Genomic DNA, 16,941 nt, shown 5'->3' on the forward strand with positions numbered 1-16,941 from the left:
TGCGAGGGTTCAGGTAAATGGCCTTTTCTCTCCTGGGTTCAAAATTACGGAATGGTACAAGACAAGGGTGTCCCCTCTCTCCCTTTCTTTTTCCCTTGGTTCTGGCGCCATTTCTCCAGACTGTTTGGGCGAGCCCTGACATTAAGGGGATAACAGCAGGGTCCACTGAACACAAGCTCTCAGCTTATGCTGATGATGTCCTCTTTCATCTTACGGTCCCCCTTTTCTCATTGCCAAACCTAATGCGGGAACTTCAGCTCTTCAGGCGACTTTTAAACTTCAAAATCAATTATGCTTAGTCTGAGGTGTTATCTTTCACTCTACCTGAAACGTTGGCTACAAACTTACGGTAGGACTTCCCTTTTACCTGGACTAAGTTCTCCATTAAGTATCTAGGGGTTCAACTCACAGACTGTTTTGAGACGCTGTACTCCGCCAATACCCTGCACTCTTGAGCATGGTGTGTAGAGACCTGCAGAACTGGACTAAGATTACTTTCACATGGCTAGGTGGAGTCAATACAATTAAAATGAACATCGTTCCCAGGGTGCTCTTCCTCATGCAAATGTTACCCGTCCCTTTTCCCAAAAACTTTTTTGACCAATTTCAGAGCTTGCTGGTTGGGTTTGTATGGCATAACAAAAAACCACGGTTGGCAAAGGCCTTACTTCAGAGATCTAAAGAGGTGGGGTGTTTAGGTCTCCCTGACATAAGATGCTCTTACAGGGCCATTTTCCTCCAACGTATTTTAAACTGGAGTTTTCACACCTGTACCAAATTGTGGGTCTCTCTGGAGAAGAGTCTGGTGGGCCGCAATTTATTGTATGCCCCTTGGCTGCCTCGGGAATACAGAGGGTTATCAGCAATGACTTCTCCACTGAAAACCCATGTCTTACGTGTCTGGGATGGAATTAACGCAGTATCTTCTGTTGTTCCCTCTGGATCCCCTTTAATGCCAATAGGAGGCTTCCTGTGGTTCCCACCTGGGGAACGCATGGCCTTCTTTGGGTCTTAGGCTAATGATGGTAACCCTAGTTGTGGCAAGTTCCTGGAGAAGGGCAGGCTGATTCCCCTAGAGACCCTCAGAGATAGATTCAGGTGCTTCCCTATGGACTGGTGACACTATAAACAATTGCACCATTTTTTGTGAAATTGTGCAAAGTGGAAGTGGGTGTTGGTGCTGCTTTTTAGGCTATGGCTGCTATGACCAATTGTAAACAACTACCAGTCTAATTGCTAAAAATAAATGCATGTGTCATCACACTCTAACTAAACTAAAATTGAAAATGTTTTATATGTGCAAATAAGGCATGTGCAAAAACTGCTCTTATTGTGCAAATCACATGTGAATAATAAACATATATATACCTCTGTGTGTGTGTGTGTCTTGTGTGTATATATATATATATATATATATATACAACCTGTGCAAAACAATACTAGTGCAAGTTCACCAGGAAAGTGCAAGTGCAAAAAGTGACTGTATATAAACAGCTTGTGCATATAGACAGCTTATATATAGAAACAGCTTCCTGTTCAAAATTTAATGAGTTCATAAAGGTGTGTGGTGTCCTTTAATTCCACTTTTCCTGTGGTCTTGCTGCTCCTTGTAGTGCCTTCAGTGAAACAAGCAGCATTGTTCTTATACTCGGGTTAAACCCACGACATGCAGTAAACCCCAGTGTCTTCACTCATGTCCCCCAGCTGAGGTCACACTCATCGGATATCTATCCCCTTATGCAAGGGTATCCCACTTTGTGTAAATGTCTGCCATGTAAGCGCCTCCACAATTTCTTAATTGCTCCCCCTCAGATCCAAGAGGTGTTGGTATGTTCCCATGGATGGTTTAATGGAACATGAAAGAGACAGTCCCCATAGCATAACTCCGTATTAAACAATATTTATTTAAAAAGTTAATAATACACTTACATTGAAATCGTTCAATCACTAGCATAAAAACAGTCCAGGAAGTCCAGGGCGCTTTGCGCTCCACGGACACAAATCGAAAGTTGTGCAGTGACACTTGGCTCCGCTCTATGCGTTTTGTCACTCTGGCTTAATTGATTCCAACAGAAATAAAAATAGAAAAAATTGAACCGCTAATAATATTGAATCTGGACCATTTTAATTGAAAATCAGAAATAATAACAATAAGCCATTTTTAGAAGGGTGGTGTGCCCAGGTTATCACGCTGATTTAATTTGATTAAATTGATTTCCAAACCAGACCAGCAGAACTATAATACATGATTTCCCATGATTGCCAAAAAACAGGGCATACGCCAATAGTGTGTATCCTTACCATTAGCCGGCTCGTGTAAAAGACTGATATAAGCCCAAAAGCCAGATAATTGACATATAATAATAAAAAAAAAATAAAGAATAAAAATATAAAATAAAAAATTAAAAATAAAAATAATAATAAATGTGAATAAAAATTATAAAATGAAAAAAATATAAAAAAATAGGTTCCGAACCTACTGAAATTGGGGCCCCCAGGTCCCAAAAATCCCCATTATGCATGATAGACCTTTCTAGAAAGCTATACGGCAGTGTATGTCCTATACTAATCATTAGAAATGAAACAATTAAACATATTGGACTAGGTGGGACTTTATATGAGACCCAAGCTGGTGTTGCCCGGCGTCTCCATCCCTATAACAAAACACAAAATGAGGTTGAAGGATTGTAAGAGGTGCATGAAAGTCAGCCAGCCCCCAGTCTGATACACTCACCTTCCAGTCTGTCACCAACCAAATAAACCTGTCTCTTGGTACAAAGAACAGGGGTTTAGTTGACTTTCATGCACCTCTTACAATCCTTCAACCTCATTTTGAGAAATGAAACAATTAAGATCTATATCAATTTTGAGGCCTTCAGGTTGGAGAGAATTGAGCAAACAAATCCATTTAGTTTCATTGTGTGATATCTTGATTCTCTTATTATCCCCCTCTAGTGTCCCTTGATTAGATCAATCCCATAGAAAGTCATGACAGATGGATCTTTCCTGTGTACCTCCCTAAAATGCCTTGATAAACTATGTTACATGAATCCTTTTCTTTATGTTATTAATGTGTTCTCTAATTCTCACATAGAGATGTCTAGTGGTGCATTTTGTAATTGGCATGGACATTCAATCACATACGTGACATGTGTGCTTGTACAGGTAATCATCTCATTAATCCTATATTGTTTACCAGTCACTGTAGCAGTAAAAAACTCTTTCTTCCTTGCTTGTTTCCGGCCAGGGCAGGAGTGGGACTCATTTTCAGCCCTGGAGTTTCATGCCTTAGACCTGCCCACTTTAGTTCACGACTGACTATATTAAAACAATGTAATTAAAACCTCAGAATATAAGTTTGCAATGGCGCACTGTTCTCTACAGCCTTGTAATTTATTCAGGGAGAGAGAGAAGGAGGTGTGAAAGAAAGAGGGAAGGAGAGAGAGAGAGGAAAGAAAGAGGGAAGTTCGCTACATACAGAGTAAAGGGTTTAGCAGCTTATTATGCACAAAGTGCAGAGTTTAGGGGGCGTTATGTACAGAATGCAGAGTTGAGAAATGTATTACACATAAAGTGCAAGTTTGAGCAGTGCACTGTGAACAGTGCAGAGTTGAGGAATGTGTTACGTGCAAAGTGCAGAATTCAGCGGTGCGCTATGTACAGATTGCAGGGTTGAGGAGTGCACTACCTACAGAGTGCAGAGTTGAGGAGTGTAAGTGTGCTATGTACAGAGTTGAGGAGTGCACTAAGCACAGAATTCAGGAATGTACATAGTGTGCAGTGTACAGAGTTCAGGGTTCTGGAGTGCATTCAATTTTCAGTACAGGGTTCAGAATTGTGCTAGATAAAGAGCGCAGGGTTCAGAAATGTGCTACATACAGAGTGCAGGGTCCAGGAGTATGCTACATGCAGAGCCCAGGAGTACGTTACATTCAGAGTGCAGATTCAGGAGTGCACTGAATACAGAGTGCAAGGTTCAAGATTGTGCTATGTATAAAGTGCAGGGTTCAGGATTGTGCTCCGTACAGAGTGCACTACGTGCAGAGAGCAGTGTTTAGAAGTACATTGCATTCAGAGTTCAAGGTTCAGGATTGCACTACGTACAGAAGGCAGGGTTCAGGAGAGCGCTATGTACAGAGTGCAGGGTTCAAGATCGCACTACCCACAGAGGGCAGGGTTCAGAAATGTGCTATGTGATGAGTGCACAGCACAGGACTGCACTATCTACAGGGTCCAGAAGTGCAGTATGTACTCTGCGATCTTGAACTGTGCACACTGTACATAGTGCACGGTTCAAGATCGCACTACCTACAGAGGGTAAGATTCACAAGTGCGCTACGTATAGAATGCACTACCTACAGAGGGCAGGGTTCAGGAGTGTGCTATGTGTAGAGTGCATGGCTCAGGATTGCACTACCTAGAGGGTTCAGGATCGCACTACCTACAGTGTGCACGGTTCAGGATTGCACTACCTACAGAGTGCACGGTTCAGGATTGCACTACCTACAGAGTGCACGGTTCAGGATCGCACTAACCTACAGAGGTCAGGGTTCAGGATCGCACTAACCTACAGAGGTCAGGGTTCAGGATCGCACTACTGACAGAGGTCAGGGTTCAGGAGTGCAGTACTTGCCAAAACGCATGTAAAAAAAACAGTCCTTTGGGGTGGTAAATCTCTTCCTCACCTAGATACTTCTGTGCCCACAGAAGTATCGCGGTGAGGAGGAGATTTACCACCCAAAAGGACTGTTTTTTTTACATGCGTTTTGGCAAGTACTGCAATAGTAAGTGTTTTTAATTTTTTTAAAATGCCTCACTTTTAAGACCAACTATGCTAAAAGCCTATTCTTTTATATCTTGCGTACTCATTCCCCAGCGGAGTGTTTTTCAGCGGAAGAGGAGCATACATCTTGAGTGGAACCACACCTGACTATAAACAAACATACAAAAGGCGCAATATGACCTGTAATGGGTTAAAATTTCAGGTGAGCAGGCATTGCACATGGAGGTGTTTTGTAAGGCCTTCCTGACACGCAGTTGCTGATCTACAGATGGCTTTTCTATTTCTCACACATTTTATTGATTGATTTTGCATATTAAAGAGATTATAGTATGTTTTCTGTTTCACTATTATACATGTTTTTTTGGAAGATTATTTAGGATCTTGAGTATATATACATATGTGTATGTATGTATGTTAGCACTGTCACTTCACTGCAAAGTAATATATAACATTGTTCTTTTTGTTATCTCTGAAAAATTGGCAGGTTTGTGTTGGACAGCTTATGCTATGTACAAAGGGCAGGTGTGCATATCTCACAGGCCAACCCCCCTTCCCCCCACCACCCCCCCGTAAAAATCTCTCTCCAAAATTTCTGCCCCCCTCCCTCCCATTACAGATATCTTCTCTCCTCCCCTCCCTGTCCTCTGCCCCACAGAATAGAATAGACTGTTACTTACAGGTCAGGCTGATGCCACGGTCTTCTTGTGATGCTGTAGGTTCGAGGCATGAGTTGTGCGCCCCGCCCCTTCTCATTGTGCCACGCCCCCTACTCATCATGCCACGCCTCCTGCTCTGTTGAATATGCAGGAAGAGCAGGGAGGGTTTTGATCGTGCTGCCGGGATCGCTGTCACTAATAAAACACAGAAGCCGGGCTTCTGTGATTGTAAGTGACTGTAGTAAGTGGCAATGCGGCAAAGGAGCCAGCGCCAAAGGTCCTGGCTGAAAAAAAAAGCCATTATTCCTGCATGAAAAAAAAAAAAAAGCTGCCAGCTGTCCCTGGGTGCAGCCGTCTCCTTCTCTGCTCCTCCCACCGGCAGTCCCTGTCCCTGTCGGCTGCACAGTGAAGATGCAGGGACGAGGTGGGTGGAGCCACATGCCACACATTCCAATAGTCGCGGAGGAGGACGAGGAAGATCCTCCTCCACTGTGCATTCTGGGTCCTCTTCTCTGCACGTCACTGGTTGCTAGACGCCAAGCGGCTGGCCATCTTAGCAACCAGTCTAGTGCACAATAAAGGTGCTGCTGCGGTGTCCTGGGGAATCAGATAGGGAAATTGCCACCCTGCGTTGGGCCCCCCAGGCAACTTGGCCAGTCCGCCCCTGGCCATGACAACGGCCCCAGTGGTAAAAAAAAACGCCCAGCCCACCTGGAATTCTCCCGGTGCTCAAGATTAGCCAATCCGGGCCTGTTTCCGGCTGACCCTATAGGATAGGCATTTTTGGTACTTAAAAAAAAACCTTTTAGGTTGGGAACATATTAACAGATCTTGGAGGATCCAGTACATTATGCACAAGTCTGTTCCTAAGAGAAGGGGCCTTCTTGTAAATAAATTGTGGGTTTTGTAGGAGTACATTTTTCAGTACTTTAGCTGATTTTAAAATGGGCCAGTGTCTTTTCAGTAAATTTTCCACATGTTTGTACTGCCTATTGAAACCCGAGAGAAAAGCCCATTCCATCTTATGTGTGGTTTTCCTCTCTTTATCCTTCAGGAGTGTCTTTCTATCCATATTTTGAACTTTTGTTTTCAGTATCTCGAGTTCCTTCTTTCTATACCCTTTTTCCACAAATCTGCATATCAGGATTTCCATTTGTTCCTTGTAATCTTTAATGCTACTGCAGTCCCTTCGGATTCTCATCAATTGTCCCTTGGGCACATTCCCAGTCCATTTTGGGGATGACAGCTTTTTGTGGGTATAGATCCATTTGTCTGCTTAAAAACGTTTTTTTGTTACTAATTTGCCATTTTCTTTAAAAATTTGTAGATCCAGGTAGTCAATACTTGTCTGATTCCAACTGCCTGTGAAAAAGATGCCATACCTATTTCTAATAATTTCTTCGAAGAATTCTTTCAATGTATTTTCAGTCCCGTCCCATATCATCATGATATCATCAATGTATCATCTATAAAACTTAAGCTGTGGTCTTCTCGTGCTGTAGATTTGTTCCTCCTCCCATTTACTCATGAATAGGTTAGCTACACTGTGGGCATATCTTGCCACCATGGCTACACCTTTTGTTTGTATGTAATGGTCCTCTTTGTACCAAAAGAAGTTACTGCTCATAACCATCTCCAAACCTTCTGGTATATAATCAATTTGCTCCTGTTTGAGGTCAGCATATTTGTTCATGGCCCATTCTACACCTTTTAAACTGTCTTTCTGGACTATATTCGTATATAGTGAGTTAACATCTATGATGACTAATATGTCCCCCTCTTTAACATTGATATCATTCAACTCTAGTATAAGCTGTTTGCTATCCTTCAGGTAAGACCTCCCTTCTGGAACCAATAGCTGGGAGGTATTGATCCAGGTATTCCACTAATCTGGAGAATAAGGAGTCTATTCCACTAATGATAGGTCTTCCTGGTGGTTTTTGTGAATTTTTGGGACATAGTAGATGACTGGAGTTTTCGGTGCTTCGGGCTTCAGATATTTGGCCTCGTTCTTGCTCAGTATTCCCATTTTCTTCCCTTCCTCGATATACATTTTTATTTTCCAAAACATTTTATTGAAAATTCAAAAGTGAATACATAGATAGAAAGTCAAATAACATGTGTTAACATCAACATTACAATGGTTTGAGAGTGAATAACCAGGGGAGATACACAAAAAGGATTACAATAACTGTTACATTCAGATAGAAAAGGGTAAGTCTCAGTTGTAGCCTGGAGAGGGTTTTGGGGCGATGCCCCTCCTCTGGAGGCACCCCTTGGGAGCATGCTGCACTCCGAAATAAGGGTGCCGCACCTTGTCATATTGCATTCCTTGAAATGTTTTATTGACAAAAAGCAAGCTATAATTCAGGCGGCGTGATCTCCTCAGTTGTTATTATGAGAGTTATAGACTAGAAGCATATGTAGGGGGATATAGAGGTGTCAGTACAAATAGTATTGTGGATTCTGGTAATGGTATGTTGTCTATAGCTTAGATATCCGGAAACTCCAGATGGAGCGTATTGTTAGATAAGTTTTAAGTAAAGGGGTAAGAAGAGAGAAGAGAAAGAAAGAAAGAAAGAAAGAAAGAAAGAAAGAAAGAAAGAAAGAAAGAAAGAAAGAAAGAAAGAAAGAAAGAAAGAAAGAAAGAAAAAGGGGGGGGAGGGAGGGCAGGGGATAAGAAGAAGGGAAGGGGGGAAGGATGAGAAGGAGCGAGCTCCGTCCCCTTCCCCAGGGTCGGTATAGAGGTGAAGTCATGGGGAAGCCATGATCTTAGTATATTCTGTCATGTCTTTAAAGTGGAACCAGCAGGCCCAGGTATCGGAGAATTTGGTTGGCGTGTCTTTAGCTTGATGAATAAGCTCTTCCATTTCAGCTACTTTATTAATCCGGCAAAACCAATCGGATAACGTAGGAGGGGTGGTGGAGTGCCACAGTACTGGAATGCACATTTTGGCCGCCTTTACCATATGCATTGCCAATGATCTGTGGTAAGCTGCTTTAGAAAGAGAAGTATGGTGTAGTAAGAATTGTGCCAGTGAATAGTCTAAGGTGTGTGTCATTATTTGGGTTATGATAAGATGGACTTCTTTCCAATATGTTTGGACTCGTGGACATGACCACCAAATGTGTAGTAAGGATCCTCGTTTGTTATTGCATCTCCAGCAGGTGGATGGTATGGTGGGAGATATGTTTTGAAGTCTGTCGGGGGTTCTATACCATCGTGATAGGAGTTTGAAACTGCTTTCTTGGGTAGAAACATTAACAGAGCCTTTGTGAATGTATAGAAAGATGCGATCCCAATCTTCTGTTGCGAGATGGATGTCTAAATCTGTTTTCCATTGTTGACAAGCTTTAATTGTATAGGCTCAATCATCAGCGAATAGCATCATGTAGATGTCTGAGATTAAGTGTCTAAGTTGTGTATTACGCATGCATAAATATTCAAATGGAGTGTGCTGCCGTGACCAGGTGGGGACAAGAGCCGGGTTGTTCAGAAAGTGTCTAAACTGTAAGTAAGACCAGAACGGGAAGGATTGCGTTGGCGAATGTGAGCTCAGGGTGACGTCAGTCTTAAACGTACCTTTGTCGAAAAAATGTCCCGCTGTAATGCGATTTGTAGACCAGAGGCCTGCAAGAAATGTGCTTGACATACCCGGAGGGAATTCTGGATTTTATTTGATTGGGGTTAATGGTGCTGGAGAAGAGGATATTGTGAATTTTCGCAATGCAATGTGGAAGGTATACAAGGTGGGGCCTATTTATGGGTGTGAATGACATGTTAGGAATGTGTTTTGGCGAAATCCAAGGAATTTGTTGAAGGGGAGGGAATAGGTGTGAATGAGTATTCTAAATTAACCCATGCTTTGGTTCAGGAGTAAACGTTCCAATTAACTATTCGCGACAGGTGGCATGCCCAGTGATAACAGAGAAAGTCCGGGAGACCATTTCCACCTTTTAGTTTAGGGATTGCAAGCCTCAAAGCTTATTCTATGACATTTCACCGTCCAAATGAAGTTAGAGCAGGTGTGTTTGATCGAGGCGAAAAAGGCTTTGGGGTCAATATACATTTTTAATTTCTTTTCATATTTCTTCTTAGGATCATGTGTTAATTTATGGTACGTGTCTTCTTTGCTCAATAAATTTGCCATTTCCTCTTCGTAATCTATTTTGTTTAAAATTACCACTCCACCTCCTTTGTCCGCTGGACAAATAACCACTTCTTTTTTCTTTTCTTTTTTTTTTCTCAAAGAAAGTAGGGCATAGTTGGCTAACGTTTGTTTTCTGTTTTGCAAATAAAGATTACAAAAAAAAAAACACCTGGAGCAATCTAGGGACCAGAAAGACCCTAAACATTCTGTATCACTCCGAGTCCTTGAGATTTCCGAGGAGAAAAGGAAGCTAAAGCTGCCTGAATTTCTTACAATTTAATATTCCTGTCCATCAAAACCCGATCATCTGAGTCACCTACTTCCACACCCTTGTGGCAAATGAATAACAGCTATACAGTATGTACTGGCACATAATCAGGCCTCACCAAGTAGGCCATAAAACAACCGCTCTTGTCCCCAAACTCAAAAACACGCTGCCTTTGAGCCAGCATATTTTTGGTGGTATGGGCAGACAAGACTTATCGCAGTTTACGGGTTGCCTGCTGCCAGTCTGCCAATCTACCCGGTGTAGATTCATATGCAATTTCCACAAGAGTGACATTATTCTCCCCCTCTGACACTGTAGAAGCAAGTTGACTTTGTACCTCCGCCATGAAAACTTCTCTCAAAGAAACCTTTAAGGCTTCCCACTGGAGCAATTGTGAACCACTGGCACTATTCTCCACCCAATAATGACGAATAGCATTTGTGCAAGCAATTTTTAACATACTCTTCTTGTAACCAATTGGCCTCCATTCGCCAGTGACAGATACCCGCTGGACCCTCAGATGGAGATTTAGAGATAGAGGTAAGTAATCAGAGATCACTCTAGGCAAGTATTGGCCTGAATTGACCAGGCCCAGTCCGGCCCCCTTAGCCAGTATTGTGTCAATCCTAAATAATGACTTAGACGTCTCTGAGTAACAGGAATATTCTCTGACGTCCGGATGTTTATATCTCCAGATGTCCAGAAAACCATAAGAAGACAACCATACTGCAAAAGGGACAGGAGAGCCAGAGGATCCACTTCTCCTATCCAGGGAGAAATCCGCCACCGCGTTAAAGTCTCCTAAAATGAGACTTTCCTCTCGCCAACCGCCACTGTCACCTTAAGCATGTCATCTAGATGAGTAAACGAGAAAGGGGTGGCACATATACTGTACATTAATCAAGGTTAAGATGACACCCCAGACTTTGATTACCAAAATAACAAAGGGACCACAAGGGTTGGTTTTAACAGCATGTACAGAGAAATAGGAAGAGCCTTCGTCACCAGAGTAGATACCCCCCTAGCATAGGAGGAAAAAGTACCATGATATGCCCCAGCTATATGAGCCCTTTTTAAAGATAGAATCCAGGAGCTCCAACTTGCCAAGTGCTTCATGCCCATAATCTGAAATCACGAATGCAGAACAGAGGTGAAACCCCGAAGAGAGATCTCACAGGCCATTACAGGCATTTGACATTAGTTCAATAGGTGCAGATAGCAAGTAGGCTAGTAGGCTAGTATGGAAAAAATATATACCTAGGATATAACCTGCGCCAAGGGGGGATCTAATAAATAATTAAAAAAACCTAGTCCTATGGTGAGTAATAGATAGTATCTTCTATTGAGTGAAAGTGTAATACCTCAATATTGATCAATAAATTAAATAAATATATATAAAAATTGTAAACAATTAAGTGTTCTAAATATTTTTGGTAGCAGCTGCTATAGAAAGTGCTAGTGCAAAATGTGGGAAAAAAATAATCAATAAAAATCGATTACCTATAGCACTTGCTGTGATAAATAAATATACATATAAATATATATAACAGAAATCCGTGATAAAGTCTATAACCGTGTGGTAAATAAATAAGCGATCAAGTCCATGAAGTGAGAATGATTATGTGTAAATAGATAAATAACAAATAGTCCAATATATGATGTCAGATCAATTAATAAATAGATAAAGTGCCGATATTCCTTCTTGTCTTCTTCTCAATATTATGTGACCCTTCACCTTGAAGAATAAGTGAAATTCAGACTCACCAGAAGACGTGGGTCCTGTAGGCCATACGGCATCAGGACCTACCTTGCTTTGGTAGCAATCTCCAGATACAGGGACGTCCCTCCTGGCGGACCCGAGCCAGGCTAGTAGCCTAGGCTATAAGAAGATTGCCAAGACCCTGAAACTAAGCTGCAGCACGGTGGCCAAGACCATACAGCCATTTAACCGGACAGGTTCCACTCAGAATAGGCCTCGCAATGGTCGACCAAAGAAGTTGAGTGCACATGCAGCCTATCAGTGCTCAGACCATACGCCGCACACTGCATCAAATTGGTCTGCATGGCTGTCGTCCCAGAAGGAAGCTTCTTCTAAAGATGGCACACAAGAAAGCCCTCAAACAGTTTGCTGAAGACAAGCAGACAAAGGGCATGGATTACTGGAACCATGTCCTGTGGTCTGATGGGACCAAGATAAACTTGTTTGGTTCAGATGGTGTCAAGCATGTGCGGCGGCAACCAGGTGAGGAGCACAAAGACAAGTGTGTCTTTCCTACAGTCAAGCATGGTGGTGGGAGTGTCATGGTCTGAGGCTGCATGAGTGCTGCCGGCACTGGGGAGCTACAGTTCATTGAGGGAACCATGAATGCTAACATGTACTGTGACATACTGAAGCAGAGCATGATCCCCTCCCCTTGGAGACTGGGCCGCAGGGCAGTATTCCAACATGATAAGGAACCCATAAAAAAACCTCCAAGATGACCACTGCCTTGCTAAAGAAGCTGAGGGTAAAGGTGATGGACTGGCCAAGCATGTCTCCAGACCTAAACCCTATTGAGCATCTGTGGGGCATCCTCAAACGGAGGGTGGAGGAGCTCAAGGTCTCTAACATCCACCAGTTCCGTGATGATGGCAACCTGTTAAGCTCTGGGGAACTCCATGTCCAAGAGGGTTAAGGCAGTGCTGGAAAATAATGGTGACCACACAAAAAATGTACACTTTGGGCCTAATTTTTACATTTTCACTTAGGGGTGTACTCACTTTTGTTGTTAGCGGTTTAGACATTAATGGCTGTGTGTTGAATTATTTTGAGGGGACAGCAAATTTACACTGTTATACAAGCTGTACACTCACTACTTTACATTGTAGCAAAGTGTCATTTCTTCAGTGTTGTCACATGAAAAGATATAATAAAAATATTTACAAAAATGTGAGGGGTGTATTCACTTTTGTGAGATACTGTATGTGCTCTGCTGTTTTGTGCTTTTGGTAAGCTGCTTTAGTTGCACATGATCACTGGAGCATAGCTATTAGCTGTCATCATCAATTCCATTCACAGAGAGCACTTTTCAACATGCCCATGTATTGATCTTCAGGGCTGTGGATTTGCGCTGGACTATATTATTATTTGCACAAGTGGACTAATGTGTATTTATCTTAATTGGTAAATTGTTTTATGCACAGAAAGCACTTTCCATCACAGTCATACACTGAACTTGGAGATCTACACTGGACTGGATTCTTCTTTTTTGCACAATCATATGAATTGATAAATTGCTTTTTTGCACATATTTATTTTATTAATTACATTTAGTTTTTTTTTTTTTTAGCACTCTTAATATAAGTTTTGCACATGCTCAGATATTATGTATATGAGTTATACTGTGTTGGTAATATAGGTTCTTAAAGGGACAGACACTTTATTTAATTTAAAAGGATATGCACACCTGTGTTCTTCCTTTTTTGATTTTGTATTTGTTGTCACTATTGATCTGAGCGCAGATTTTAAACAAAACTCTTGGTTTAATACGATATGAGCACTGACAGTATGAAAGTGCAGGGAATAATTGGGTATTTCTACATTTGAAGTTATTATAGATCGGGATTGTATGACTCATCCTGGCAGCTCTCTGGTGCCTCCTCCTGTTTCAAAAATGTTAAATGTTCTATAAGATAGTGGATGGAAGCTAGGAGGGGTTGCCTTGAATATTTAGGAGCCCTTAGCTAATCCCCAGGATGTGGGCCTGGCTGGGGACTAAGGAGCCCTTAAATACGAATGAGCCATGCCAGTCAGGGAGTCGGGTGGAAGATGGAGAAGCAGTGCTGAGGGGAGTCTGTCTGTGGCCATTGAGGGACCCCTGGGGTTTTACCTCCGACTGAAGCTCTGGAGGCTGACCAGGAAGGATCCCACCACAGGAGGCAGTTTGTGGGACCCTAACTGAAGAGGCAGCAGGAGCAAGGAGAGACAGTGAGAAGATCAGTACAGTGCAGGGACAGACAAGGGGAGAGACTGCCAGCTGTAGCAGGTCTTTCTTGAAGACAGCGGAGTCCAAAGCCTTCATCCAGCTTTGCCCTGGGCAGTCTCCATGTGTATATCAGTCAGGAGGACTGGGAAGAGAAAGCAGCCAGGCCGGCTGGTGGAAGTCAAGTGGGCTAGCATTTCTGCAAACAGTAGAGCTGGGATCAGTGTCTACAGGGAAGCAGAAGGTGGTGCGAGATGCTGTTCACTCCGCATGTGCTACTTTACCAAGGGACTAAGAGTGCCTAGCCTAAAATAGGCTGTTGCTAAACTAATGATAGACTGTTCCTCCAGGAGTGATCCAGCAGAAGCTGTACAAAAGGGAACCCAGTTTGTGCAGGAGGAAGGAAGAAGAGGAATCTAAAAACAGTAAGGAAGATGTCACTGATTTTGTTTGTTGGACATTTTCAAGTCTTATAATCCCTTACCCCATCCAAGTTATCATCCCCTAATAAAACAACAAAAACAAGCCAAGGACTGATGAAGTCCAAGGAGCCCCTTTTCAACAGATTTGATTTTGCAAAATATTTCTGTACCAAAAAATTAGGTTGATGAGTATTAGGGGTGTAAATATTCACTAAGGTATATGGCTTCAAATTAATTTCACACAGAAGGATGATGTATTGGCTGCCTGGTAAAACCAAGAATCGAGTCCAGCAGAGTGAATGCAATTCAGTCCTTAAAAGGAATTAACTCTCCTCTCTGTTTTCTAGAGCACTGCCCATAAAAATGAAAGGAAACATTTTATGATAGCATCTGGGAATGGAGAAACTGTGGAAGTGGGTTTCTTGAATATAAATTAAATCACATTGTAAATTTAGGGCCTCCCCCCACAATGAGGCTCTTTTAGCTGAGTTGTTTAGTCCTTGAACATGTAAGGATTTGAGCTTGAATCCTATAAAAATCCCAAGATATGGACGGTCACTGGGAGCTTACTGCTAGAAATTGGAAGGTAACCTCTTCCACCACGGGTTGTTACACTGAAACTATAGTCACAGAGGTGACTGGTCTTGAAGATACTAGAATCTGTGTCCCACAAAATTATGGTGCATGTGCTGCCACGATGAGAAAAAAAAGGAAGAACAGAAAAAACTAACTCTGCAGTGTGCCAATATATAACAGGTAATAAACTACACTGAATAGTAAAAAAGGTGCATCTGGTGTGATCCAGGCGCAATTGAGACTGCACATGTGCTATTAGGGGGTAAAAGACCTGAGATTGAAAAGCTCCAATCATTCAGAGATTGCCCAGATACAATGGTAAAGAAAAGGTGCAGAAAATATATAACCCCCAATGGGACTTTTAAGGCAGAATCATGGGTAACACACATGTAAAAAGTGAATGTCCAAATACGTCCCATGCGCAGCTTCCGGCTGATGAATGCATATTTTTCTCCAGTATTTTTTTATAACATACTGCATTCATCTTGCCAGCAATTCTGACTAAATTTCCTGTGCCTTTGTAGCTCACACATCCCCAAAACATCAGCGATCCACCTTCGTGTTTCACAGTAGGAATGGTGTACCTTTCATCATAGGCCTTGGCGACTCCTCTCCAAATGTAGCGTTTATGGTTGTGGCCAAAAAGCTCAATTTTGGTCTCATCACTCCTCACAAAATTACTTTGTGGCAGAAGGTTTGAGGCTTGTACCAAACTTATGAGCACAACTGTAGCCTTGTATAATTCAAGTTTGAGATACCCTGCTACTCTAATTGTTTAGAGCACCAGACAGGCCTTCTAGGGTAGAAGACCTGGTCAGTAAAGATGTTCACAGGATTATAGCTAACGCATTTCAGAAATACAGTTTTCCATCTTCAGGGAAAGAGGAGGGTATAATAATGTTGTACAATCATAGTTGAGCAAAAATCTGAAGAATTAGTTACATTCAGTGGCAGTACTGCCTATGAATGTGACACAGGGTTTATTGTTTTCCATGATCATGGCATGTGTGCAACCCCCTCCAGCCTCTATGTTGGGTTTAGGGGGGCTGTCAGGGAAAATTGCTGCAAAAAAAACAAAAAAAAAAAAAAAAAACAGTTCGCTATAAACTTGACAGCAAGTAAAAGTAACCTCTGGCTTCAAATCAACCACAAAATAAAATTAAAGACAAAAAAGCCCCCAATAATAATAAAAAGGCAACAAACGTGTATATTGCCCAAAGAACTAGCAATCAGAATTATTGACCCTAATTTTTCCCTATACAGTTTGTAAGTTTTCCCTGCAGCAGCTACCAGTTCACTGACAGTATGACTGCCCTGTGCACCCTTTTATAGTGAGGGGGCTGGCACAAAATAAAGCCCCCATTATTGGCATTCTAAGCTAGATGGCCCATTGCTGTGCATTACTGTTACAAAGAATTTGGGTGGTCGGATTGTTACATTCCTTTTCGAGGAGCACGATCCTTTAACTTACTGGTTTGGCCTCCAATCAATAGTAGACCCAAACCCGAACCTCATCCCTAACTATGACCAAAAAATACCTCCTGTTGTAGCCATCTGGAAGGCGTGAGATTATCTTCCGTGATCCACATCCACAGACTAAAAGATTACAAAACACAAAACACATTTTTTTAATTTTGCTAATCTCTTCCCTGTGTATACATAAAGAACAATAAAACAGCCCAAGCCCCACACATAAGTGCACACATGCTCAGTAATGTGTCGGTGAAGCCCCTCCAGGTATTTATTACCTCTCACAGATATACAACATTCATTGGCAGCGCACAGGAGAACCCTTTTGATGATCCAAGGAGGATACGCATGTAGTATTCGGTAAATAAAAGCTTAGTTTATTGATTAAAATCAGGAACATGAAGGCACATACCACACCAGGTCCCGATTGAGGCAGGGGCACTGAGAAGCCGGATAAAGGATGTCAAATGTGCCGAATACCGTGGTATGTCAGGGATGGTGACTGTGGGAAAGCCTCGCCGACACCAGCTGGCGCGAAGATAAGCTGTCACTGTGGGTTCCGACGAGGCTTTCCCACAGTCACTGACTTTCTGACTGGAGCTCCTCTTTAACCCTTGTATACAGTATCAGTTTTTTTGGGGGGTTCAACCCAG

The 16,941-nt window shown here is 42.3% G+C and overlaps 1 protein-coding gene across 1 annotated transcript in view; it reads right to left on the bottom strand.

The window, feature by feature from the left end:
* LOC309557826 (up-regulator of cell proliferation-like) overlaps positions 1 to 16,387 on the bottom strand; it is a 30,707-nt gene extending 14,320 nt beyond the window's left edge. The window contains exon 1 of the mRNA XM_082260594.1: positions 16,357 to 16,387. Coding sequence (XP_082116720.1) covers positions 16,357 to 16,372 — 16 coding nt within the window. The 5' untranslated portion in view covers positions 16,373 to 16,387. The remainder of the gene's footprint in view (positions 1 to 16,356) is intronic.
* Positions 16,388 to 16,941: the final 554 nt, after the last annotated feature.

The sequence above is a fragment of the Pelophylax lessonae genome, assembly GCF_965119305.1.
Source record: "Pelophylax lessonae genome assembly, chromosome: 6".
Lineage (NCBI taxonomy): Eukaryota > Metazoa > Chordata > Amphibia > Anura > Ranidae > Pelophylax > Pelophylax lessonae.